General features: G+C 55.6%; 12 protein-coding genes across 12 annotated transcripts; 7 read left to right on the top strand and 5 right to left on the bottom strand.

Annotated features, from left to right (window-relative positions):
* Positions 1 to 581: 581 nt before the first annotated feature.
* On the top strand, positions 582 to 1,067 carry BCV69DRAFT_238096 (Emopamil-binding protein; the record flags this gene model as incomplete). Its single annotated transcript, XM_025489954.1, has 1 exon — positions 582 to 1,067. A coding segment is annotated over one exon (486 nt), but the record flags the coding sequence as incomplete, so codon positions are not given.
* A 3-nt stretch (positions 1,068 to 1,070) lies between these two features.
* On the top strand, positions 1,071 to 2,124 carry BCV69DRAFT_246346 (hypothetical protein; the record flags this gene model as incomplete). The annotated part of the gene is made up of 3 exons (XM_025490202.1): positions 1,071 to 1,248; positions 1,326 to 1,696; positions 1,771 to 2,124. 3 exons carry the CDS (start codon positions 1,071 to 1,073, stop codon positions 2,122 to 2,124), a joined length of 903 nt encoding a protein of 300 aa, XP_025349445.1.
* Positions 2,125 to 2,546: 422 nt separating this feature from the next.
* Positions 2,547 to 5,296, bottom strand: BCV69DRAFT_281288 (hypothetical protein). The gene has a single exon (XM_025491935.1). It carries the CDS (start codon positions 5,188 to 5,190, stop codon positions 2,620 to 2,622), a length of 2,571 nt encoding a protein of 856 aa, XP_025349444.1. The 5' UTR covers positions 5,191 to 5,296; the 3' UTR covers positions 2,547 to 2,619.
* Positions 5,297 to 5,908: 612 nt separating this feature from the next.
* BCV69DRAFT_281286 (hypothetical protein) lies at positions 5,909 to 7,312 on the top strand. The gene is made up of 2 exons (XM_025491934.1): positions 5,909 to 6,196; positions 6,282 to 7,312. Exons 1-2 carry the CDS (start codon positions 5,987 to 5,989, stop codon positions 7,176 to 7,178), a joined length of 1,107 nt encoding a protein of 368 aa, XP_025349443.1. The 5' UTR covers positions 5,909 to 5,986; the 3' UTR covers positions 7,179 to 7,312.
* Positions 7,303 to 8,401, bottom strand: BCV69DRAFT_286705 (putative GCY1-galactose-induced protein of aldo/keto reductase family; the record flags this gene model as incomplete). The annotated part of the gene is made up of 3 exons (XM_025493534.1): positions 7,303 to 8,064; positions 8,136 to 8,159; positions 8,246 to 8,401. The coding sequence occupies 3 exons, from the start codon at positions 8,399 to 8,401 to the stop codon at positions 7,303 to 7,305; spliced, it is 942 nt and encodes a 313-aa protein (XP_025349442.1).
* A 292-nt stretch (positions 8,402 to 8,693) lies between these two features.
* BCV69DRAFT_139244 (hypothetical protein) lies at positions 8,694 to 9,699 on the bottom strand. Its single transcript, XM_025489271.1, has one exon. It carries the CDS (start codon positions 9,537 to 9,539, stop codon positions 8,985 to 8,987), a length of 555 nt encoding a protein of 184 aa, XP_025349441.1. The 5' UTR covers positions 9,540 to 9,699; the 3' UTR covers positions 8,694 to 8,984.
* A 682-nt stretch (positions 9,700 to 10,381) lies between these two features.
* BCV69DRAFT_281284 (hypothetical protein) lies at positions 10,382 to 10,931 on the bottom strand. Its single transcript, XM_025491933.1, has one exon. It carries the CDS (start codon positions 10,871 to 10,873, stop codon positions 10,619 to 10,621), a length of 255 nt encoding a protein of 84 aa, XP_025349440.1. The 5' UTR covers positions 10,874 to 10,931; the 3' UTR covers positions 10,382 to 10,618.
* On the bottom strand, positions 10,793 to 12,555 carry BCV69DRAFT_281283 (hypothetical protein). Its single transcript, XM_025491932.1, has one exon. It carries the CDS (start codon positions 12,144 to 12,146, stop codon positions 10,980 to 10,982), a length of 1,167 nt encoding a protein of 388 aa, XP_025349439.1. The 5' UTR covers positions 12,147 to 12,555; the 3' UTR covers positions 10,793 to 10,979.
* A 1,048-nt stretch (positions 12,556 to 13,603) lies between these two features.
* BCV69DRAFT_281282 (hypothetical protein) lies at positions 13,604 to 14,970 on the top strand. The gene is made up of 4 exons (XM_025491931.1): positions 13,604 to 13,703; positions 13,811 to 13,928; positions 14,089 to 14,276; positions 14,395 to 14,970. The coding sequence occupies exons 1-4, from the start codon at positions 13,657 to 13,659 to the stop codon at positions 14,639 to 14,641; spliced, it is 600 nt and encodes a 199-aa protein (XP_025349438.1). The 5' UTR covers positions 13,604 to 13,656; the 3' UTR covers positions 14,642 to 14,970.
* BCV69DRAFT_138307 (hypothetical protein) lies at positions 14,563 to 15,129 on the top strand. Its single transcript, XM_025489268.1, has one exon. The coding sequence runs from the start codon at positions 14,680 to 14,682 to the stop codon at positions 15,013 to 15,015; it is 336 nt and encodes a 111-aa protein (XP_025349437.1). The 5' UTR covers positions 14,563 to 14,679; the 3' UTR covers positions 15,016 to 15,129.
* Positions 15,130 to 16,742: 1,613 nt separating this feature from the next.
* On the top strand, positions 16,743 to 17,189 carry BCV69DRAFT_281281 (hypothetical protein). The gene has a single exon (XM_025491930.1). It carries the CDS (start codon positions 16,758 to 16,760, stop codon positions 16,959 to 16,961), a length of 204 nt encoding a protein of 67 aa, XP_025349436.1. The 5' UTR covers positions 16,743 to 16,757; the 3' UTR covers positions 16,962 to 17,189.
* A 585-nt stretch (positions 17,190 to 17,774) lies between these two features.
* BCV69DRAFT_257017 (hypothetical protein) lies at positions 17,775 to 23,718 on the top strand. Its single transcript, XM_025490616.1, has 3 exons — positions 17,775 to 18,132; positions 18,204 to 18,723; positions 18,817 to 23,718. Exons 1-3 carry the CDS (start codon positions 18,074 to 18,076, stop codon positions 23,575 to 23,577), a joined length of 5,340 nt encoding a protein of 1,779 aa, XP_025349435.1. The 5' UTR covers positions 17,775 to 18,073; the 3' UTR covers positions 23,578 to 23,718.
* Positions 23,719 to 23,739: the final 21 nt, after the last annotated feature.

The following is a 23,739-nucleotide window of genomic DNA, read 5'->3' as shown; positions in this document are numbered from 1 at the left end:
CGGCCTGTCAAGGGTGCTTGGGCCCACGCGAGGCCGTCGGAACGGAACCAGGGCGGGGCAGCAGCTGCCGCCAAGTCTGCCTTTGAGTGGTGCCGGGCTGCCGGGCTGCCTGGCGCCTCTGCTCACTCACGCGCCCACGGAAGGCGGGAGTCGAGGGCCAAAGTGCTCCCGCCGCTTCGGCTCCTTCCCATCGTCACCACTCGCATCTCCTCCTCCACCATACCAGGGCCGGACAAGGTGACATACCGCGGCTTCTGAACACCCACACACTTTGGGTCTCGTCTTCGTAATCCTTCGCAGTCATCTTCCACTAGCATATACACCCCAACATGGTCGGCCAAACATCCCTCCTCGCACCTCTGTTCGAGCAGCAGACCATTGCCGCATTGGCATACGTCGCCTCCATGGTTGGCACCGCCCTCGCCTTCGCAGCGTTCGCACTCCCCAAGTCATCCTCGCCGTCTTCCACCGAGATTGCAGTCAACGGATCTGCAAAGGGAAAGCGGCAATCACCTCGCAAGAGCAGCCCGGCCCTCACACAAGCAGAACAGGAGCGGAACATCCTTGCCGGAAGCAAGGTCAAGCTCATCTTCACCTGGCTCGTGTTTGACTGCATCTGCCACTTGACCCTAGAGGGATCTTTCCTTTACTTGTCTACCTTTTCAAGGACAGTCAACAACTCAAAGGGCTTCTTCGCTTACCTCTGGCAAGACTACGCCAGGGCCGACTCGCGATGGGGCACTGCCGACCCTACAGTCGTCGCTCTTGAGATACTGACGGTATTGGGCGCGGGTCCCATGGCTGGCTATTGCGCCTATCTACTGAGCCAGAATAAGTTCAGTTACCACTACTGGACCGTCGTACTCTCCACTGCCGAGATCTACGGAGGCTTCATGACCTTTGCCCCAGAGTGGCTGACCGGATGCAAAGCCCTGGCGTCCGACAATTGGATGTTCCTCTGGGTCTACCTCTTCTTCATGAACCTGGTGTGGGTCTTCATTCCCTTCTACCTACTCTATGACTCTTTCAGGGCCATCACCACCAGCACTAGGGCTGGAGCTGTGAGCCACATGACGAGCTCGCCCGTTGGCAGTGGAGTAGTGCAGCAGGTCAAGACGATCAAGGTGGTAGAGACCGTAGGAGGTACTGCGTCGTCGTCTGAGCTCTCGAACATCGACACACAGGGCGCTATAAACAATGCCAGGCAGGCGGAGGAGAATGTTTTCCTCTTTGTGCCAAATCTCGTAGGTGAGTCTGTTCGGTATTGACACTCGCTACCTTTCCCGATTCTGACTTTCACCTTTGATCCGAATTCTTTTCCGCAGGCTACACTCGAGTCATCCTCGCGGCTCTCTCTCTGTACTATATGCAGATTCATCCCAAGGCTTGCACCTTCCTGTACGGCGTCTCATGTCTCCTGGATGCAGTAGACGGAGTGGCAGCGCGTCGCCTTGGCCAATCGACCAAGTTTGGCGCGGTACTAGACATGGTGACAGATCGTTGCACAACGGCCTGTCTCCTCTGCTACCTTACAAAGACCTACCCCAAGGCTGCCCTCGTGTTCCAATTCCTGATCACACTCGACTTTAGTAGTCATTACATTCACATGTACTCCTCGCTCTTGACTGGCGCGGCCAGCCACAAGCTCGTCACTTCGGAAGTCTCGCGCATTCTGTGGTACTATTACAACGACAGCGTAAGTCGCAGCTGAACGCCTTTGGTGAGGATCCGGTCGCATCATCTGACATCTTCTTCCCTTTCCCTTTCTAGCGCACCCTCTTCTTCTTCTGCGCAGGTAATGAGCTCTTCTTCGTCTGTCTCTACCTGATAGAATTCTACCCCACTCCCCTGGGGCTAGATCCAGACTGGCTCCTCTGGCCTCTCGGCTCAGCTCTGAGGACACAACTGCTAAAGCAAGCCGCTCTGAGTCCAGACGGCTGGAGCGGTTTCTTCTTTGCCGGCGTGGGCAAAGTGACTTGGCCCATGGTGGCTGCTGCCATTACGCTTCCCATCTGCTTTATGAAGCAGGTCTTCTCTGTGGTTCAATTCTGGACTGCTGCTAAGGTCCTTGTTGGAGTGGATTTGGAGCAGCGGAGACAGCTTAGAGCGGAAGGAAAGCTCTAGATGTGCCATCGCAGGCAGGGTGCAAAGGACAAGGAATTTGCACTCCTCTTGGGAAGCGCTGGGGTAGAAGCAAAGAGGAAGGCCACTAGATGCGGACACCTGAGGAAGTAGGAGTCAGGAGGTTGCAGAGGGCTACGCTGTGGACGTGGTACAGGTCGTAGCGAAGCAAGGCTGGATAGTGGGTTGACGCGGTATCCACGCGTCAAGCGTCATACGTTACATCTCCGGACGCGGAGCGTCAGAAGGAAGGGATCTCTGGGACGGTGATCATCTCTATGTACCCGAGCAATTATGGCCAATGAGACAATTACACCTGATTTCTATGGACTCTTCTATTGTACAGATCATCTCTTATGCGACTCTTCTTGTGCGCTCTCGCCCTGTCCGCCCGTTCTTTCCCCCACGTCCCTCCCGAGTCGAACTCTCCCCAAGTTCACATCACGCTCACGTCCCTTCTACTGCATCAATCATTCCGCCGGGTATACTCATTCCTTGCTAGATCCACTCATCGCGCCTGCGACTGCGTGGAGGCGGCCAAACAGATCCTCCTTGCTTGAGCGGCTTCTTCGATCCTGGCGTGCTCGCGCTGTCCTCTGCCTCCGAAAGTTGGCGCTGACGCCTCGGCCCCCGGGAAGGGCCCTGCATGACCTGTTGATGGTCATGCGTGTATGAGATGCCGTGGGAGGCAAGGATCTGATCCTCGACGGCTTTCTCCTTGCCCTTTGCCGGACTGGACTCTCTCCTCTTCTTTCGAGAGATGCTCCCACTAGGCCTTGCGTCCGCATCCGACTCGCCAGCATCGCTTCTGGTATCCTCGCGCGTGTTGGGCTCTTCGTCGCTGTCATCACCGTGAGCGCCAGCAGCGGGCGAGCCGAGGTCTCGGAGGAATTTGCGCACCTCTTGAACGGCCTCGTCGACCTCACAATCCTCGATGATGGCCTTCGTGATCGTGCCGGACTCCCGGAAGGAGAGGATGTTCTGAAGCCCAAACAGTTCTCCTTCGTACACTCCTTCCACGCCCGAAAAGAAGCGTCGCTCAGATGATGCACTGTAGGCAATGTTAGCGGCCTGAGACTTGTAAATTTGCCGGCCATATATAATCTCCTCGAGCGTTCCCGCGCCAATCAGACGGTAAACGTACACGTCCCGCTGCTGGCCGAAGCGGTAGGCTCGGTCCATGGCCTGCATATCCTCTGCAGGGTTCCAGCTCGGGTCGAAAATGACCACCTTGTTTGCTCCAGTAAGGTTCAGCCCGGTGCCGCCAGCGCGTGTAGAGATCAGAAACAGAAACATTGACGGGTCGCTATTGAAATCATCGACTTTCTGCTGTCTCTGAGCCTGGGGGGTGGTACCATCAAGGCGCAAGAATGTCCAGGCAGAATGCTCGACGAACCACTGTAGCCAATTGAGGAGGCGAATCGACCGCGAGAACAGAAGGACTTTGTCGCCCTGCTTTTGCCAAGTGCCAAGCAGATCGCGGAGGACCAGCCACTTGCCGCACAGATTGGGCTGGAGACCATTGCTCGCGTTACAGAGCTTCGATTCCCAACTTTCTGGCCAAAGCGACTCCACATAACCCCGCTGCTTCTCGAACCGCTCACGTACACTCTCCTTTGGACTGCGGAGATCTTCCGGGTCGGGAAAGAACAGCGCAGCGTGGTTGGCAAGGCAGGTCAGGATATTCATGTACCGTAGAATGTCCCTGGCGGCACCTTTGTTGCAGCAGTTCTTGCGGCGGAAGCGTCGGCCCTCGTTGTCCTCGCGGCCGCAGGGGCAAGATTCATTCATGCGCAGCATGAGCCTGACCTCAGGCAGCTCGCAAAACATGCGATACCCTTGCAGCTGTTGCAGTGCCAGAGGACAGAAGATGATCTTGTCCGTCTTGGCCGGCATCTGGTCGGCGATTAGTGCTTTTGTCCGGCGCAGCAGAAAGGGCGGGAGGAAATTCTTTGTAAAGAGCTTGCTAATCAGACGATGATCAGCCACTTCTTCGGCAGAGGCTCCCCTGCGTTGGCCTAACTTCAGAGGCATTGCAATCAGGTCTGTCCAGGCCTTGATGGTGCCGAACTTACGGGGATTGGTCCAGTCGAAAATGGACCACATCTCCTCGTAGCGGTTCTGGATCACCGTCCCGCTCATTGCAATGCGCACCGGGCACCGGAAGCGATTCATGGCCTGCGTCCCCTTGGTGGAGGCCGACTTGAACTTGTGTGCCTCGTCCATGAAGATGCACGAGAAGTCGAGGTCCTTGAGCTCATCGATACGCATGATCGCGTATTCGTGAGATGCTACAACGACATCAAGTCGCCCCCGTTTGAAGGCCTGAAGGGGATCGCTTTGTCCTGTGCCGTAATGTGCGACCTCGAAGTAGCCCCAAGTCTCGAGCTCCTTCAACCAATTCCCAGTGACAGTCTGGGGACAGAGCACGAGACACGTAGGCCATATATCGTTGGCTCGGGTTCCCGCTGCAAAGCGGGACGCCCGAGAAGCCTTGATCCGGCGGTCGAGGTCCTGCTCTCTGCCGGTCTTGCCCATAATTGCAGAGAGGAATCCGATGACTTGCACCGTTTTCCCCAAGCCCATGTCATCCCCGAGAATGGCACCTCTCTTCTCCTGCCAAGCCTTGAACATGAATTTGATGCCCTCTCTCTGATAGTCTCGCAGAAAGCGATTAATCGAGGCGGGAACCTTAATACATGCCTCGGAATCCAGGATCAAGGGGCCAATCTCAGCTTGCTCCTCAGTGCAAGCAAAGCATGGCCGAGCATCTCTCTCTGCAGTGATTGGCGCTTTTTCGTCCTGAGGCAGCTGGCTCAGGCCAGGCCGAGCGACGGGCAGAGCCTTGTGCTTCAGAGACCGCGTCGTCAGCGGAATTTCTTCTTCTTCAGACTCGGAATCTGATTCCTTTGTAGCCTTGACAGCGGAGCGGCTTCTGGCGAGGGAGCTCTCAATCGAGCTTTGAGCCTGCGAGGGGGGACGCAAGCTGAATACCTCGTCCTCATCCGAAGAAATGTCCGTCTTGACTTGAGCGATAGCAGACCGTTTAGACTTGGGAGGCGCGAGCATATCCTCCTCTGACTCTTCGTCACTAGACGCGGCAGGATGGGTGCCAGCCTCATGATTCCTCAAGGGAGAATGATCAGATCCTGGGTCCTCTGTAGCAGGAAGCTGAAGCAAAGGTTCGTTGTCATCACTGCTAGCGGCTTCTGCAGCATCATCGTTCGATCTGCCTTGGTGTGGACGAGCTCTAGATCTCTGTGCAGCGGACCGGGCTGTTATACGGCCAGTGAGAATTGGTACCAACTCCTTCGATGTGGGATCTGCAATTGGACAGAAAGCCGAGAATCAGATAAAACGATCTTCGTACAATCGCTTCAAGATGCTTGTCTACTCACCCAGCAGCTTGCAAAGACTTATAACTCCATCCTCATACTCTTTCGCCGATTCCTCTCGGCTCTTCTTCTGAGGCTTCTGACCTCGGGTCCTCCTATAGACCTTGGCGTCCTCCTTTGCCTCCTTAGCGAAATCATCATCCGAGCTCATCGGCTGCGAAGAGGGTCCGGCTGCTGGGAGAGCTTGAGAACGACCTTGTCTCCTCTGATTGAGAGACATCGTTGCTATTGAGTTGCAATGTGAACATAATTTGGGGAGTTGATGGTTGTATTGAGGGAAGAAGGGTGTGCTATGGCTCCATGGACATCAGGAAGCAACGGAAAGGGGCTGCATCTCCACTTCCGTCCTCGCGTCTCTCTTTCCGTCTCTTGGCTCACATCTTCCGCTACATCAGCCTGGTGCCGTCTAGGAGATTGCATCCGATCGTACGTCTCCTTCGTTCTGTAGCACTGTAGCTATCTGCTACACCATGTCGGACTATTGGGTATCGCGCAAGAAGTGGACTTGCAAGTACTGCGATATCACCATAAACGATGACCTGCCCTCGCGGCAGCAGCATGAGGGAGGATTCCGCCACAAGAACAACGTGGAGAGGGCCTTGAAGGACATCTATCGCAAGAGTGAGCAGGACAAGAGGGACAAGGAGCATGCTAGGAGGGAAATGCTCAAGATCGAGCGCGTGAGTAGCTGACTTGACAGACGAGGACGATTGTCACAGTGTTCTTATTTGACTTGAAACCTGTCTATTCTACCTCCTTCCTCAGCTGGCGAAGGAAGCTCATCAAGGGGACCTCGAACGGCAGTCTGGCTCACCAGCAGCTTCAGCTTCCCAACAACAACCATCCTCAGAGGCAAGCACATCAACCGATGACTCCTCATCCGCCTCGACATCAACCGCGAAGCCGGCACCTCCCTCGACCAGGGCCTGGAAGCCCTCCGACCAATTGTCCGCCTACGGCTCAGCAGCTGCAGACGAGGCGCGGCGCTTAGCAGCAGAGGAAGAGGAAGCTGCTCGCGAGGCTACCGAGGCAGAGGAGGAGGCTCGCAAGCAGGGCATAGCCGGGGAATGGCAGTCCGTCGCCGAGCCGACTCCTTCGGGGTCTCATCTGCAGGGAGACGGGCCGGCGAGCGATCGAGATCGGGCTAGGGCCTTTCGCGTGCGAGAGAAGGTAGCGCCTTCCTACCACGATGGGGGAGCGGACGAGGAGGGATCTCTAGGGCCCATCAAGGTCAAGAAGAGGATCAAGGTCGAAGCAAGTGCGGAGACAGAGGATGAGCAAAGGCGGAGGATGCTGCCACAATGGACGAGCATGTCTCTGAATCGAGGCGGCTCGGCGATGAAGCAGGAAGCAAAGAAGGAGGAAGACACAGACGAGAAGCCGGCAGTGATTCCACCTTCCACTTCGCAGCCTTCCAGAGAAGAACTTGCCGTTAAAGCAGAGGAGGAGGATCGGGTGACCAAGCCAGAGGAGACGAGTCCAGCGGTCACTACAAGTGCAACCGAGAAGACGGACGGTGGTGGCGGAGAGCTGGCGACGATAACACCTGCGACGACAGCAAGAGAGGGATCTGCTGAGGAGAAGGGTGGAGGCGGCGGAGGCATGTTCAGGAAACGCAAAGCTGGGGCAGGGGCAGGCTCGAAGAAGGTTCGGATGTTCTGAACACAGATGAGAGCAACATTGCCAATGGCCGGCGCCTCAAGTTATTGGGATCGCACACTCAATGTATATCTTTCAGGATCATTTCGATTTGAGGGTATGAACGATGTGACTACAATGACAACGCCTACTTCCAGTCATCGAACTTGAGGTCCCACCCGCCCCAAGTAGGCTTGATGAACCTCTTCTTCTTCCCCTCCTGCGAGCTCAGCTCATCGATTTCCTTCATCTCCTCTGCACTCAGGTGGACCAGCTTGGCATTGGCCTCGATCCTAGAAGGAGTGACAGACTTGGGGAGAACGGTGACTCCCCTCTGTGCGCCCCAAGAAATGATGATCTGAGCTGGCTGCACACCATGCGCTTGAGCAATCTTGGTGATCACGGGCTCCTGCAACAGCGGTGAGTCAGTCGACCCTAGCGGCGAGTAGGCCTGAGGTGTGATGCCCTTAGACTGGCAGAAGCGCACAAGATCGTGCTGAGGGAGATAAGGATGCAGCTCGATCTGATTCGCTGCTGGCACGACTGAAGCTTCCGCCAGGAGTTCTTCCAGACGAGGAATAGAGACGTTGGACACACCAATGGCGCGCACTTTGCCACTGCCATCATTGAGGATCTTCTCCATGTCCTTCCACGTCTCGGTAAAGTTGCGATCAAAGTCAATCTTACGACTGCCATCCTCGTTGACGGGGATCTTACCCTGTCCAGAAGGCATAGCGACGGGCCAGTGCATCTGCCAGAGGTCAACATAGTCGACGCCTAGACGGGAGAGTGAGTCGTTAAGGTTCTCTAGCGGGTTGCGGTGGAAGGTACCCCAGAGCTTAGTGGTGAGGAAGATCTCTGAGCGAGGAACACCAGAGTTCTTGATACCTTGACCGACCTCGGTCTCGTTCTGTGGGATGCAAAGGAGAGGTAAGCACGGAAGTCTCGATGCTGCGATCGCCTGACTTCAGAACAACTCACATCGTATGCCCAAGCGCCATCGAGCTGTTCCGTAATAGAAGCGAGCATGATATCATATCAGTCAGTCGCAGCACTTCCAATGCTCTGTTACACCCACCAAAGCAACTCACATGACGGTAGCCGGCCTTCAGTGCAGTCTCAACGGCAGCAGCGACCTCTCCAGGCTTGGCCTGCCATGTGCCCAAGCCCACAACAGGAATCTTAGCGCCGGTGTTGAGTGTGAGGTGGGTAGTACCCGCTGGGACAGATGGGAAAGATGAGCTCATGCCTGTCTCTGTGTGTTGGCTGAGGGTGATGTAGATTGGTAAGATGGTGGAAGGGGAGGGGGGAAGTGTGGGGAAGACTGGCTTTTGAGGGGGCAGCAATGCGGGGGAAGGGCTAGCCTTCCTCGCCGCGAAGTCGCCGAAGCGGAGCTTGGTCGGACACCAGTGCCAGTGGCAGTCAGGCAAAGCAACTCACACCACCTCGACTCTACCATACAGCTCACGACGATCACACTCAAACGTAGCGTTTCTTTTTAGGTGCCCCCAGGCAAATCATATGTCAGGCGAAGAGAAACGCTAAGACAGACAGAGAGTTCCTACGAAGACCCCTTCCCAATGACGAGAAGAGCTGTGGTTCTGCTTCTGACTGATCGACCCTAACAATGTAACCTCGACTGACGATCCGCACTGAGGGGAGATGATCAGGCACGAGCCAATTGCTCGTCCAATTTACGGTGCGAGGACATACTCGCCCCATTCTTATCCAGAAACTTGCTCTCTGGACGCAGACCAGGAGCTCCACGCTCCGATCTTCCAAGATACGAGCATCGACTCGTTCGAGGCTGAGGCACGAGTCGGATCGGCCTCACATTTCAGGGCAACCAGCCCAAACTTGAACTTCGGGATTTGACGACCCGACAGACTCACAGGCACAACGGCCCAACAGATTCGCAGGCACAACGGCCAAAACAGGACACGACGGTCCAAACAGATTCGAGGGTACACTCACCCCACCGGATTCGAGGGTACTCTGACCCAACTTGACAGGACAACACTGTGCCCAAAGACTTGCTGACGCACTTGCGCAGACTTGGTACCTGCTCCCGACGTAGAACGACGGCCGGAAGACTTGATTCTTGATTCTACTCTCGACGTATGACGACGCCCGAGAGACTTGGTTCGTGGTGGCTCCCGACGTAGACGACGTCCGGGAAGCCTCGATGCTTTTAACGTGGTCTTCTAGACACCTGCCCAGTAAGATCCCACGGACACATTCGATCCTCCTCCTTGATGACGAGCTACTTGCTGCTGCTGCGCTAGTGGAGGGCGATGGAGTGACCAGTGAAGGTTTCCATTCGACCCCTTTGCTTCTTCCTCGACTCGATCGATCTCTTGCTTCTTTCTTGCTGGTAAGCGACATCTTGGTTCCTGCTCCGTGTCCCTCACGGTGACACGGTGACTTGCTGATCTCAATGCTGATAGGTCTGCTCGGAGGTGACCTTAGGTATTCTTGGGTGATGTGTGGCCTCGTGCTCAGCTCTTGTGATTCATCCGTAGGCTGAAGATGATGAAGGGATGGGACGAAAGGACGGTCAGTATCGAAGTCGACTAGCAAGAGCGTGGAAGGATGTCGAGCGTCTACTCACTCCACTAACTATCCCCTACCCCCTCTCAAGTGCCCAGCGAAACAAGTCACCTCTACCGGCTGTGGTGAGGCTCTCAAAGATAAAGACAGGATACTCTTGGTCTACTCCTCCCAGACTGTGTGGCAGAGTGATGGCGAGGTCACACTACGCTCGAGAGCGTGTGCTCCGTCCCAAGCGAGGGGAGCCCCGATGGCTGATGAAGAGGTGTAAGGAAAAGAGGGAAAAGGGGTAAAGGGGCGTGGCAGGGCAGGGCCTTTATGTAGGCCCGCTCGAGGCACGACGCTGTGCTGAGCCTTGTTCCCCTTGTGCTGGCCAATTTGCTTCCGCGAGGCACTATGCCAGTGTCCTGGATCCAGGGCTGCCTCGTGGCCCTGTGATGAGATGGCGTGTAGCAGTGGCCCGAGCACAAGGGGTCTCGAGAGCAATGTGATCGGTAATCCTGCCTTTCGGAAAAACTCATACTCACGAGGCAGCCGACTGGCTACGTTAAGAGTGTGAGAGAGCAACACAATCACACCGAATGCGAGCAGAACATGTCCTATTCGTATCGTGGTATGCGCTGGAGCGAACGGGGGATGATGTTACAAGGGCGGACGGCTGGCCAAAGTGTCCCCCAGTGCCAAAAGGGGCCTGTGCCAATGGAAGGCAAGAATATGTGTGCAAGTGGAGACAGATGAAGTGAGGGAAGAAGGGACAAACTGCGCACGGTACAAAATTGCTCTCATGCATCGGTCTACAGTGTCGGCCTGGATCAAGACGAGGAGGGAGAGAGGATGGGTAGGAAAGCTCCGACCTTGGACAGAAGCGAGAGGGGTGAGGTGAACATGTGTCAGCCCTTACTGACCGCTGCCTGTCACCCTGCCGTACATTGACAACTCACCACCAGACTGGGTAAGTCAAAGACGTTCCTCTTGATACTGAAGCAGGCAGCACAAGGCACACTACTGCCATCTGGCCTCTTCAATACCACATTCGCAACGATGCTCTGACTCGTGTTCTCAAAGGCATGAGATGCAAACTTCTCCCAGTACTCGAGCGTCGAGTTCTTGTCCCAGAACTCGTAGATCCGCCTGCCAAGGAGAGTGTCTCGAGACCACCCTGTCAGCATGGAGAACTCCGACCCAACCACGCAAATCTCGCAGGTACGCCGCCAGACGACCGTAGGTGTCCCCGAGAAGGAGATCTGTAGAGCAGGTCGACAAAAGCTCAACTTGTCAGCTCGCGCAGTGGGGCAGGATGTCTGCTGATGCACTCACCAGCTTCTCAAGCTCGAGGACGGTCCTCTGTATGCTTCTCTCCACGAAGATCTCATCTTCTTCGGTCAGAGGCATCTGCAGTGCGATCAAACTCGGTCGAAAGAGACCAAGGGCTCGGACGATGCGAAGCACTTCCGCCTTCTCGAACTTCTCGGTGACAAATTTGAGAAGGAAGTGATAGCCTTCGGTATAAGGAAACGGCTTGGCGGTCGAGCCATAGATCTGGTTCACCCTCTCCCTCCATTGGGCTTCCAGCATCTGCAAGTCTGGTCCATTGTAAGTGGCCCCGCCCCTGACGACTGCCACGTTGTTGGCTTGCCCGGTAGGGAGGCCCTGCTGCGATGCAGATCCATCGAGCTGACCGCCAGTACGGCCACCTACGTCGGGAGAGTTGCTATTTGCAAAGCCATCCTCAAAGCCCAACCGCTGGACGGACCCTAATGACGGCGAAGGCGACGGGACTTCGAGAGCCTTGAAGCCCCCTGAGCCAACCTCGCCCGCGGCGGCATTCGGATCGTTGCCACCGATGGCATGAAGCTGGCCAATAGATTCGGCCTGCTGTTTGCTTGGGTCATTGCTGTATCCAGCTGCTGATGAGCTCGCGAATGGAGTCGAAGAGGATGACGCAGAAGCCCATACTCCGCCGTTCTGCGGCTGGACATCAAGTAGCCAATGTGACGACTGGTCGGTTGCCATACCGACACTAGGAAGGTTCGTGCCGCTAGTCTCGAAGAAGTTCTTGAGGTCAAGTCCACCAGAGACTCCAGGGGTCATTGCTGGGTCTTGCCCCTCTGTGAATGAGGAGCCATACGTACCATCCTGGTCTGGACTGCCAGATAGGAGACTTGGATCGATGCCATTGAGCATTGCGCTCAAGATCGAGTACTCCAGAGACGTAGCTTCTGACTCGAAGGCATGCGGTGGTGTAGGCAGCGTATTGAGCCCACCAATGTTTGCTGCTTCTCCAGCGAACATGCCGGCAGGACCGAAAAGCTGTGAGCCTGCCACAGGTGGAACTTTGTTCGGAGACTGGGCTCCGTTGCCGTCGACAAAGGGGGGAGGGCCAGACGCCGAAGTTGACTGACGCCGGTAATTCCCTTGGCGGGCCGCGGAGGATAGTGCCATCTGATCTTTCCATTCTTTCTCGGCCTTCTCTCTCGCTTTGACTGCTTCTAGCTCTTCTTCATCCAGCAGGTATTTAGCTCTCTTTCTCTTCCCATCCGTACAGTGTGCTCCCATTCCCTTTTTCAAACATCTTGTACATGGCCGTGCTGATGAGTCCAAATGATCGACTTGGTCAGTATTGCTTACTTGCGAACGAACAATGTCACTCACCATCATCGCAGGTCAGGTGTGCCTTCTGACAAGCTGCGCAAGCTCGATTAGCCTTCTTCTTTTTCCCTGGGCGTCCGCTCTCGTCTCCGTCGCCACTTCCACCATCAGAGGCGACGCTTGTGGACCTGGCCTCACTGTCGTCTTCTGCCCTCATTGTCAGAGACTTTTCCCGTTTGATTGCCGCTGGTCTCTCTCGTGCTGGTTTAGCCTTATTTGAGCTCGAAGATGAAGCTGCAGAAGGAGACACCGACGATGAACCCGAGGCAGAGGGGAAAGATGACGTCGAGGCGAATAATCCTTGAGACGCGGCTGCTCCCCCAGTGAGAGCCATGATAGTGTTTCCTGAGTGGGTGGGGCGGACAATTATGGAGCGATGTTGCTTTTCCGGCTCGGGGAGTCAGTGTAGCCGCCCCTTTTTGGATTGGGAAGCCTCTCGATGAGGGAAATCAGAATGACGCAGAATTCTTGCCTGCCGAGAAAGCCGCTTTGCTCACTGCAACGGAGACCGTGGTTCGACTATGGTCCCGAACGAGCGCCTCGATGCAGATCAGCGAGTGCGTGACTCGGCGCTAAGGTGAAGAGACGTAGCTGGTTCGGGCGGTCTCACTGGAGCCACATGAAATGCGTCTGCAGGGGATCAGGAAAGAGGAAGATGTCCTTGTGTTGTTGGAGGCTATTGGGTTACCACTCTCCTGCGCCAGGTCCTCGAGGCGCGAATCAGTAGTCCTGTCTCGCAAGATGCGAGGAACAACGGCTCGGTGATCACACGAGAATCCCCTACTAGCGGATGATCGACTCGGTTCAGTCGATGTGAAGAAGATCTCCGCTTCTGCTGCCCTGGTTTGTTGACCTGAGAACCGGGGTCGAGACAGTTGCTGATGGCAATCAGGTACGAATGCTGGGCAGAAGGGTGAGGCCGTGCGAAGCTCCTTCGGATGCTTTATGCGGCCGTACTTGCGCCTGCAAAAGCGGCAACGCGGGCACCTACAGCTGGCCCGAGGATACTTTGGCCAAGGGATGTCTGGAGAGTGAGAGATCCAGTGGAGGTCAAAGGGCAGTGGTAGGAAGGTGTGAGGAGACCGAAGGAGGTGGCCAGGCCAGACTCTTCTTGGGGTAGGGGCGAGCCACAAGGCTTGGCCTGTGAGCCGTGCCATCCCTGAGCCGCGCCTGGCCCAGAGCTCCGCCGCCCTGTTCCTGCCCCGCCCCGCCCTTCCATCTACGCCGTCGCTTGACCCCACTTCTCACCACTACCGACCGTTCGCCTGTCCCTCGCTGCTACTCCTACAGCAAATCATCAGCAATGGCAGCCTTCAGAGCATCAAGAGCTCTGCTGAATGAGAGCAAAAGGTCAGGACAAATTAGGCAAGCGGTGCTCAGGCGCCCCTCTCGTCTCCCATTTGCAGTGCAATTGCTAATCCGTACCACTTCTTCCACGTCCGTGCTCCACCCTACAGCTACACCTCACCACACAAGTACCACTATGTAGAGGGGCGATCGCCGTTCTGGAGGAAGTTCAGGGAGATCTTCTCGGCCAACCCGGAGATCAGCTCCGGTCTGCCTCTTCCTCACATGGTGAGTACAGCTTGCCAAGGCGGGGGGCGCATAGGACCTGGCGGGAGTCCCGAGATCAGGCCTTGCAGAGGTTGCGGAGCCTCTCTGTATCAACAGGTCCGTCATTCGATCGAGGCTGACTCTCTATGCGTTCCCTCGAACTCTTCGAACTCTCCTTTAGCACCGATTTCCCACACCAGGTGGACGCAAGGAGCACGGAGCTACTGCCCCTTCCCGAGCTTCTGACCCAGCTGGAAACATGTACTACAACCGAGACTTCCGAAGGAAGTATCCAGCTCTGGATATGATCACACAGCAACACCTGACCAAGATCTTGCTCGCTGCTCCTAACGAGGATGGAACAAAGACGTGAGTTGAAACAGTACGGGAAGCACCTCGGAAGCGAAAGAAGCATCCTATGATCTGGACAGTCAACGACATTTGATACTGACATCTTTGAGACTTTCCTGATTCCCTCCCGTATTAGTCTTGCTGCCCCAGGAGACGACACGTCCTCGCCCACAACCGCTCTCACCATTCCCTCGGACCTGTCCTCGCCTTCGGCCTTCACCGATGTTCTAGCTCAGGTCTCGAAGAAGGACGAGAATGCCTATTCGACCAGCAGACTCCCTCCTACACCTCCTTTCAAGAGGCCGCACCACATCCTGAAGATTCAGAAGGGGGCTGTGCCGCACGACCCGCACGCTTACTACCCAGCAGAGAACTACGCCTAAGAGCACGGCATAGAGGAAGGGCAGGCAGGGCAGCGGATATGAGCTATGCTGATGTGCAGGGGGACAGGCCGGATGTTCGAAGAACGCATGTTACCGTCGTCTCTCTCGGTCTGAGCGCCGTCACTATCTCAATGTTCATCCTTTGCTCCCGAACGAATCTACTTTTAGGAGCACGATTTCCCGAGCGAGCGGTGGTGGTGCACAGAGGTCACGTAGTTCCGGGTGCGACCATTCGAGGCCGCGAATTGAAGGACGCTTGTCCCTTATCAGCAGAAGGCCATCGCAGCGAGGGGACTGAGGATGATTCAAAGTTGGCCCACGTGCGCGGGTATCGCTATCTGTATGTCTCATGGCCTGTATCCGTGCGCGTGTGACTCTTTACCCCGGATCTTGGTCAGCAGGGTGTACGCTCCGCCACTTCCTCCTCAATACCACGCTGGTGGCCGTCACACCGGGCTTCATGGCGCATCGATTCGAAGTGGCTGCCGTCCCATATGCAGCTGGGACCTCAGCCGAAGGCGACAATGGCGACGCTGCCAGACTGACCAGCTTCCTGAACGACCCTAGCTTGATTGACTTCGACCGACTCTTCGTTCAAAGCTATGCGTCCTCCTCCTCCTCTCCTGCCTTGCCCGACCTGTCATCGCCGGCGGAGACCTATCTGACAGGGGAGCCTCGTCTTCCCTTGTGCTCCAACACTGGCACAAGCTCAGCTTGGTCACCGCCTTCGAATGGGGTGAGGATAGCACGGCGAATGGGCGTGAGCTGCACAGCCTGCTCCCTGAGAAAGGTCAAATGTGACAGGCAAGAGAAGGTGCACGCCAGACGCAGGTCGTCAGGTGACTCGTCGAGCCCGAACGACATCGTCTGCTCAAATTGCTCCAGCCATGGCCTGCAGTGCACTCTTAAAGAGAAGGCAAAGGTAAAGACTCGCACGGGGGCTCGGCTGAGGAAGCTCAAGGACCAACGGCAGGATCATGACAATGCCAGCAATGCATTCTCTACTGTCGAAACGCTCTCGCAACCCAGCGACTACGAACCTAGCCCACCTGACAGTACAGCCATTGGTCCAGCTCATGGTCTGTTCGGCGTGCCGGGTCTCACCCGCCCCATCCTCGAGGCCAGCCTTCAGGCCTTCTTCAAGTGGGTCGGGCCATCTGCCTTTCCCGTTCGAGCTTCTGACTTCGCCCGAAGCTATACGGCTTTCTGGGATATCCAAGAGGGAAGACGTCCACGAGCATATCCAGTGATCATCGAATACATTCTAGCTCTGGCAGCTGCCGGTGTGAGTCAGCTAGAGCCTGAGGACGACTGCTACCTTGGTCCTCTCGTGGATAAGTTCGAAATGCAGAGGAGGATCTTGGTGAGGGTTGTTCGCCACATAAGAGAACAGCAATGGAGGCAGCGAGATGACAAGGATGCTATGGAGGCGCTCATGGCCGTCTACACTCTCGGATTTCTCGATGCGGAAGAGGGTATTCTTGACGAATCTGAAGAAGACTGCCCTACCAAGAAGCCAATGTCAGATGCCACAATGTCGGCGCTGCTGATCAAGTTGTCGCTCAACAGGGCTCCAAAGCTTGACCCCCGAGCTCCAGCCAATGGTCCAAGATGGAGAACCGGCAGAGGAGAGCGGCTCGTGGACGACGAAGAATGTGCACTTCGGATCAGACTCTTCTTCTCAATCTATTACAACGACTCGTACCGTGCGTTCAGCATCAAGCAGCCGCCCGCCTTGACGTCGGACTGCCACGATCATCAGGAAGCGGATCTCTTATTGCACGCAGACTATGCTAGAGGTGTGATAGATGTTGTGCCCTCTATCACAACGACTGCCGAGGCAAAAGCTTTCGAAAATCTCATCGATCTCAGTGCGGTCCATTTGGGCCGATCCGTGCGGTCGTACCTTTCTGCCTTCACGTCTGTACGCTCTCAAGGGCTGGGCATACCGGCCTCTACAGCTCTAAAGGCGCTTCAAGACTGGCGAGACTGGTACAAGGCACACCAGGCACTCTTGGCCATAGATGATCGAATCCCCTTGGACTGGCGGAGAGGAAAGGCAGCTAGGCCGACTGGTCACAACTTATACGCGCTGATTCGCTGCCTTTTCTTCGAGATGCTCTACAATGCTCAGATTCTAGCAGCGACGACCGCCATCCAACAGTACGGGTTGAGACAGGAAGAAGAGACGTTGGAGCTGGGACTGGTCAAGGCAGAGTTCGAGAACACTGTCTACGAAAGATTGAGTAGAGTGGCAATGATCAGCAGGATGTGTGGCAGACTGGGCGTTGTACGGAGCTTGCCGCTCATATACAGGTAAGTTGCGCGCCTTCTCAAATCAATGTCCATACACCCACCAGACTCGCTGACTTGTCGGACGCCTCTCCAACTGTGCTCCCTCCCCCACGTAGAAACGTCAGCTCGGGATTCTGTGCCTGGACACTAGGAGAGATACGTAAGGTCTCTCTAGGAGGTGCAGAAGTTCCGGACGGACAGCCGCCCATCCCCGCGCTCTTCTCCATGATCGAGGAGATCGCGTATGGCATCGGCACCGTCGATTCGGCTCGCAGCACCCCAGCCATGCACGCCTCCCTCACTGAACAAATCGCCCTGGTGAAGGCCCGAGTACTAGGCGGCGATACATTGCTGGCGCAGTCTGCCGGCTCAGTCAACCCAAACCAAGACCCGCCTGCCCCGCCTCCGAGTCATAGTGCCAATGACTCCGATGGTCTAGTGCCACCGGCGGTGACCTTCGCTTCTGGCTTTGAGATTCCCCCTCCCACTATGGAGGAGCTTCTTCGCAGCATGGAGACTGAATGAGGTTATCCGGGGCCCAAAGTTGTGCCACGTGGTGCGCGCATTATCCTCTGTATCATACCCTCAGCGTGTCTGTATTGTTATCTGTGGACATGTAGCAATCTTTGACTTTGACTCGTTTCCAAGACTGCGCTCCGAAGATCCGAAGATGCCGTCGAGTCATCTCCCGGCGGATGGGGAGACACTGCCCGCTGCGTCGTCGGACATCGGACGTGGACGCAGCGGAGGCGCGAGTGATCTGGGCGCGGCAGGCGGAGCGAGAATAGACTAGACGAGACAGTATTCCGAGGAACGATAGTCTCGTATCAGCCCGTCCGCCTGACTCAGACCGTTCCTTCTCAGCCAAAGCCTCGTCCCTCGCATAACTCATCCTTGGCGAGCGAAGAAGTCTTCCAATCTGGGTCTGGATCTTCTCATATATTGAGCGTACCCATCTGGGCACTTCAGACCACTCACAGCAACGCAAACCTTGTTCTGCCTGATCTGTGCTCGCCCTCTCCGCCCTCACCCATTCTCGTCTTCCTCTTCCCTCTCCCCCTCCTCCTCATCACCACCACTAGCTCAACAACGCTGGATACTGTGAATCAGACAGACGTGCATACACTGACTTTGCCTATGCTGGGTTGTTCGAAGGTTCACGACAACGTCGACTGGACGCCATGCTTCCGTGAAAAGTGAGTTTGCTCTGGCCCACGTAACGCCAGGATCTTTGTGCTAACTGGTCCCTCTGCTGCCTCGTCATCAGGTTCCTCAACACAGCGCTACCTCTAGGGGCGCTTTTAGTCTCCCTGTTCGTCTTCTTGCTGCAATATGCGCACTCCACGCGGAAACATAAGAGGTCCGCCAAGGTCATTGCTCAGCTGGACCCCTCTGCGTCCAATTTTGCTACCGCTCGACTCACTGGGGAGGGCGGAGTTGATGGGCAAAGAGTGGACCAGCGAAGTAGCCTCTTCTCGAGGGCTGCGAAAAATCTTCCTTCATGGAGGTCTTCCAAGAATAATGCCAAGAAGGGCAAGGGATTGGCAGGGGAACCAGTCAGCGCAGCGACTGTTGCCGTTTTCAGGACGGAGAATGCCATGATCCTCAACGAGGTGCATTCCATCCCTCTGCGCCAACTTTCAGCACCTGAGCTCGCCAGGAAAAGGGTGTTGGACACATCAAAGAGATGCGTTGATACATTTGGCGCCATCATCATAGCTTCGCTACATGCTGCTGGCTGGATGATGGGAGGTGGACGGACAGAGGCAGTGTGGAGCACAACATGGGTGAGTGGATGAGACATCAGGAGGCAAGGTGAGAAGAATTTCTGCAGAGTCCTGCTGACACAACATTGCCGATCATTCACTTCCCACCTCCAGATCTATCTCGCAGTCTTGGGAGGCTTCTCACTTGGTACATCGCATTCACTCTACAGCCACAAGACGGCAATCTTTCTGATCTACTTCGTCGTCGCAATATCAAACCTGCGCTCGACTGTTATCAGTCATGAAGAATTCAAGGCTGACCTTGTCCTTGCAGCGGTGAAGCTCGCAGCGGCTGGCCTCATCCTGATCCCCACGTTGTTCTTCCCGCTAGAGAGTAAAGTCCCAGCTCACTTGGCAGCGATCCACCGCACAATGCAAGCTCGATCTCAATTCGGGGTGCCGGGCACAGCTATCCCTTCTCCTGCCCCTAGCTCGCCTTTGTTGAGGGCACAGAGAGACGATGAAGCCTCAGCTGATCTCAACAATGGCGACCTCTTGGACCGTCTCGCAGCGAGAAATGCGGAGGAAAAGATTCGGGATGAGGCTCCTCCCCCACCTGAAGTCCAAGCATCTCTCTACAGCCGCCTCTATTTCAGCTTCGTCACGCCAGCAATGATCAAGCATTACAAGACGCAGTTTACACTGCCCGCCGTGCCTGATCTTCCACCGGGCGATAAAGCCGCTGCTGTCGTGGCCAGCTTCAGAGCCGAATCCAACCGTGACACAAATGACAAGAGCGGAGACGCCAGTACGCTGGTACCGTCCAATCGTCCCCTAGCTGGAAGGCTCATATGGCATTATCGCAGCTTACTCCTCCTACAGATCATGTGGGCCGCTGTCGAGGCTGCTCTGGAGATGTCTCCCGCCGTGGGACTGCGAGCCTTGCTTGCCTATCTCGAAGAGAGGGACGCAGAGAGGAACGGAGGTGCCAAAGCCATGACCCCAGTTCACATGGCCGTATTGTACGCAGTGGCGATGGGAGTTGGACAAGCTCTTGGGGCTATTTGCGCTTCACAGAGCTTGTTCATTGGTAGGCGGATTTGCATCAGGCTTCGTGCTATCTTGATCACCGAAATAATTAGCAAAGCCTTGAGGAAAAGCGATGTCAGCCGAACTACCAGCGAAGAGACAAGTTCGCCAGCTGAAGGTGTCAAGAAGACGAAGGGAAAGGAAGACGACAAGCAATTGTCTGCTACGGACGGTCAGATTGCGAATCTCGTCTCCGTCGATGTGTTCAAGGTCTCGGAAGTATGTGCATACTTGCACTTTGTGTTTCCTCAGGCTCCTCTCATCCTTGGCCTGGCCCTCTACCTCCTTTATAGTCTCTTAGGCTGGTCCGCCCTCGCGGGCTTCGCCGTACTCGCAGCCGCCATGCCAGCCCAGGCTCTTGTCGCGCGGTTCTTTGTCAAACTACAGAAGCAGCTGCTAGAAGCGACCGACAAGCGCCTGAACCTCACGACTGAGGTGCTCAATTGTATCAAGACTGTCAAGTTCTTTGCATGGGAGGAAGCATTTGCTGCTCGCCTAGGAGAAGCGCGAGCTCGAGAGCTACGCGTCCTGAGGAAGCGTAGCTTTGCTTGGCTCCTTGCGACTTTCTTCTACTTTGGCAGTCCTGTGCTCGTCACCGTCGTGACGTTCGGAATCCATACCCAGGTCCGCAAGCAGGCCTTGACGGCTGAGACAGCCTTTACAGCATTGGCGCTCTTCAATCTCATCCGAAATCCTCTAGATGCTCTGCCGGACATGATTGTCAATATCCTCAGTGCGCTCGTCTCAGTGCGACGTATTGATTCTTTCTTGAGAGAGCCGGAAACCCTGAAGTACGAGCAGTTGCTTCGAAACGAGGCTGACGGACCGCCAAATCCGAGCGACCCTGTCGTGGGCTTTGAGCATGCCACCTTCGTCTTCGGAGCAGGCAAAAGCGATGCTGGCGCCGACAGTGATGGAGACGCAACCTCTGCTGAGCAATCCTTCGCTCTTAAAGACCTGACTTTGCATTTCCCAGAGGGCAAGCTCAGTATCATTACGGGACCAGTGGGAGCGGGAAAGACCTGTCTTCTGCTGTCTCTGCTAGGCGAGACCAGGAGAGTCAGCGGTCGCACTTTTATGCCTTGCCCCATTGCTCGTGCATTGGAGCCGGTCAATCCCGCCACGGGACTATCCAATACTGTCGCCTATGTCTCCCAAAGCGCTTGGCTCCTCGGCACTACCGTCAAAGAGAACATTTTGTTTGGGTCGCCCTACAATGACCAGCGTTATCGCAGTGTCCTCAAGGCCTGTTCTCTCGAGCCCGACCTCAAGATTCTCGAGTATCACGACGAGACTGAAGTGGGCGAAAAAGGCACATCGCTGTCCGGGGGACAGAAGGCCCGTGTCGCTCTGGCCCGAGCTCTGTACTCCTCTGCACGGTACATCCTGATCGATGACGCCCTCAGCGCAGTCGATGCCCATACTGCTGAACATCTGTACAAGGAGTACCTCCTGGGACCTCTGATGAGCGGTAGGACATGTCTATTGGTCACACACTCGGTCTCATTGGTCTTGCCCGGCGCCTCATACGCCGTGGTGCTTGACAATGGACGAGTGACGCGAGCCGGACCAGCTGACGAGCTCGCAGCAGACGGCGTCTTTGACCATGAGACTGGACCCCGATCGGTCAAGCCGACGGAGAACGGATTATCGAACGACAAAGGCGCTTCTGACGATGAAGCTAATCCCATCATCGAGGAGGTCGATGATAATGCTCGTGCGCACGAAGAAGCGGAGATCAAGATCAAACAGGATCGAAAGAAAGTCAGCAAGCTCGAGGAGACGTTTGGTCAGGGAGCTGTTGGCGCTGCTCAGTACTACCTTTACGCTCGGTCATTCTTCAAGAGCGCAGTAGCCTCTGTGGTCTTCTGGATTGTGGCAGTGATCCTCTTCTTAGCTAGCAGAGGAACCGATGTGGCCAACTCGGCTTGGCTGCGCAAGTGGGCTGCTTCTTACTCGCCTCATCTTGTCAAAGAGCAAGGACATACGTCTCAAGAGCTTGGTACGCTGCAACAGATGATTTACAATCAAGGGCCGGCTCATGCATCGCAAGTAGTCTTTGCCAATGGCAATACTACTGCTGTCAGTAGTCTCTGGCAGCCTATTACCGCCTTGATGGCTGACAAGGAGCGACCAGATTTGACCCTCTACTACCTCAAGATCTATCTCCTGATATCTTTCGCATTCATCGCTCTTTCTATACTCAGAGACGCCGCCGTCGTCGTTGGGTCTGTCTCCGCCTCACGAAACATCTATATTCAGATGACCGATGCGGTCCTCCGAGCACGTCCGCAATTCTTTGACAGGACTCCTGTCGGTCGAATCATCAATCGTTTCAGCAAGGATCTCGAGACTCTCGATCAGGAAATTTCGGGAATGTTCCTGTTCCTGATCGATCGCATCATTGCAGACGTGATCATCCTTGTCGTCGCCTCGTACGCCTTGCCCTTCTTCATCGTCTTTGCGATCTTCGTCATCATGGTCTTCACTGCAATCGGCGCACTCTACATAGTGTCCTCACGAGACCTGAAGAGGATCGAGTCTGTACAACGATCTCCGATCTTCACGCTCGTTGGAGAAGTGTTGGGAGGTGCAGTAGCTATCCGGGCATACGGCGATGCCGCTCGCTTCACGCGTCACTGCTTGCGGTTGGTTGACAAGGCTTCTCGACCCTTCTTCTTCCTCTGGTACGAGAACAGATGGCTTTCCATGCGCGTGGACAGCTCCGCTGGAATGGTCTCGATCGTAATGGGCCTCGGCATCATTTATACGAAGAGCATTGACGCCGCCTTGGCAGGATTCGCATTCTCGTTCACCATTCAGCTTGTCGATGCTGCATTGTGGACGGTCAGATGCATCACTATCAACGAGATCAACTTCAACTCGGTAGAGAGAATCGGCGAATACCTCAAGATTGAGCCTGAGAGATCCATTGGCACGGAGCCGCCTGCCGCTTGGCCATCTTCGAGCGGCAACATCGTCGTGGAAGACCTGACGGTCAGATACACGCCTGAATTTGAGCCGGTACTGAAGAATGTGTCCTTTGAGATTCAGCCTGGGGAGAAGGTCGGCATCGTAGGCCGTACTGGAAGTGGAAAGAGTACCCTAGCCTTGTCCTTCTTCCGCTTCCTCGAGGCTGAAGCAGGACAAATCATCATCGACGGTATCAGCATTTCATCTGTGCCGCTCAAGACGTTGCGTCAGAGGCTTACAGTCATTCCTCAAGACGCCCAACTCTTCAGCGGTACGGTTCGATCGAACCTGGATCCCTTTTCTCAGTACGAAGAGGGAGAGCTGTGGCAAGCTCTTCAGCGCTGCAAGCTCGCCTCATCTGGGGCCACACCTGCCGCGTCTCGGGCGCCTACGCGTCCAGGCTCACCAGTGGCCGGCGAAGGATCCTCTCTCTTCACATCCTTGAATGCGCCCATTGAACAAGGTGGTCGCAATCTCTCCGCTGGCCAACGCCAGCTCCTAGCCCTTGCCCGCGGTCTGCTGAAGATGCGCGACTCGCGCATCCTGATCCTCGATGAGAGCACCGCCAACTTGGACACTGCCAGCGATCAGCAGATTCAGCGTACGATCCGCAAAGAGATGGCACCTGGCGCCACCATCCTTGTCATTGCCCATCGGCTGCGCACGATCATCGACTTTGACAAAATTCTTGTCCTCGACAAGGGCAATGTTCTTGAGTACGACGCTCCCCTCACGCTTTTGCAGGACGAGAAGAGCTCCTTCTGGGAACTCTGTGCCCGCTCGGGAGAGCTGGAGATGCTACAGGAAATGGCAGAGACGGCGGCCGAGGAGAAGAAGAAGCGACTGTCACAGGAGGGAAAGCAAGTAAGATAGAGACGTTGAAGTCAACAGGAATGGAATTCGATATTTGCAAATAGATGACCTTGTGGTTTCCTGACCGAATACTTTTCGCCGACCTGGGCCAAGTGGCTGCTGCCACAGTGACCTTGTGACAGCTTCCTCGCCTGAGATCAGACAACCATGATCAGAGTGAGC

This window comes from Pseudomicrostroma glucosiphilum, assembly GCF_003144135.1.
Source record: "Pseudomicrostroma glucosiphilum strain MCA 4718 unplaced genomic scaffold BCV69scaffold_3, whole genome shotgun sequence".
Classification (NCBI taxonomy): Eukaryota; Fungi; Basidiomycota; class Exobasidiomycetes; order Microstromatales; family Microstromataceae; genus Microstroma; species Microstroma glucosiphilum.
This window is presented reverse-complemented; position numbering and strand designations above follow the sequence as displayed.

What these genes read in the sequence shown, in the direction of transcription:
- BCV69DRAFT_281282 (XM_025491931.1), top strand. Translation starts at nt 13,657, where the DNA reads ATGGCAGCCTTCAGAGCATCAAGAGCTCTGCTGAATGAGAGCAAAAG. An exon ending in GTCTGCCTCTTCCTCACATG is followed by an intron (nt 13,929 to 14,088) that starts GTGAGTACAGCT and finishes ACTCTCCTTTAG; the next exon opens with CACCGATTTCCCACACCAGG. An exon ending in AACGAGGATGGAACAAAGAC is followed by an intron (nt 14,277 to 14,394) that starts GTGAGTTGAAAC and finishes CTCCCGTATTAG; the next exon opens with TCTTGCTGCCCCAGGAGACG.
- BCV69DRAFT_281281 (XM_025491930.1), top strand. Translation starts at nt 16,758, where the DNA reads ATGCTCTACAATGCTCAGATTCTAGCAGCGACGACCGCCATCCAACAG.
- BCV69DRAFT_138307 (XM_025489268.1), top strand. Translation starts at nt 14,680, where the DNA reads ATGAGCTATGCTGATGTGCAGGGGGACAGGCCGGATGTTCGAAGAACG.
- BCV69DRAFT_281283 (XM_025491932.1), bottom strand. Translation starts at nt 12,146, where the DNA reads ATGGCACTATCCTCCGCGGCCCGCCAAGGGAATTACCGGCGTCAGTCA.
- BCV69DRAFT_281284 (XM_025491933.1), bottom strand. Translation starts at nt 10,873, where the DNA reads ATGCTGACAGGGTGGTCTCGAGACACTCTCCTTGGCAGGCGGATCTAC.
- BCV69DRAFT_281286 (XM_025491934.1), top strand. Translation starts at nt 5,987, where the DNA reads ATGTCGGACTATTGGGTATCGCGCAAGAAGTGGACTTGCAAGTACTGC. An exon ending in AAATGCTCAAGATCGAGCGC is followed by an intron (nt 6,197 to 6,281) that starts GTGAGTAGCTGA and finishes CTCCTTCCTCAG; the next exon opens with CTGGCGAAGGAAGCTCATCA.
- BCV69DRAFT_281288 (XM_025491935.1), bottom strand. Translation starts at nt 5,190, where the DNA reads ATGCTCGCGCCTCCCAAGTCTAAACGGTCTGCTATCGCTCAAGTCAAG.
- BCV69DRAFT_139244 (XM_025489271.1), bottom strand. Translation starts at nt 9,539, where the DNA reads ATGTCGCTTACCAGCAAGAAAGAAGCAAGAGATCGATCGAGTCGAGGA.
- BCV69DRAFT_257017 (XM_025490616.1), top strand. Translation starts at nt 18,074, where the DNA reads ATGCTGGGTTGTTCGAAGGTTCACGACAACGTCGACTGGACGCCATGC. An exon ending in ACGCCATGCTTCCGTGAAAA is followed by an intron (nt 18,133 to 18,203) that starts GTGAGTTTGCTC and finishes CCTCGTCATCAG; the next exon opens with GTTCCTCAACACAGCGCTAC. An exon ending in CAGTGTGGAGCACAACATGG is followed by an intron (nt 18,724 to 18,816) that starts GTGAGTGGATGA and finishes TCCCACCTCCAG; the next exon opens with ATCTATCTCGCAGTCTTGGG.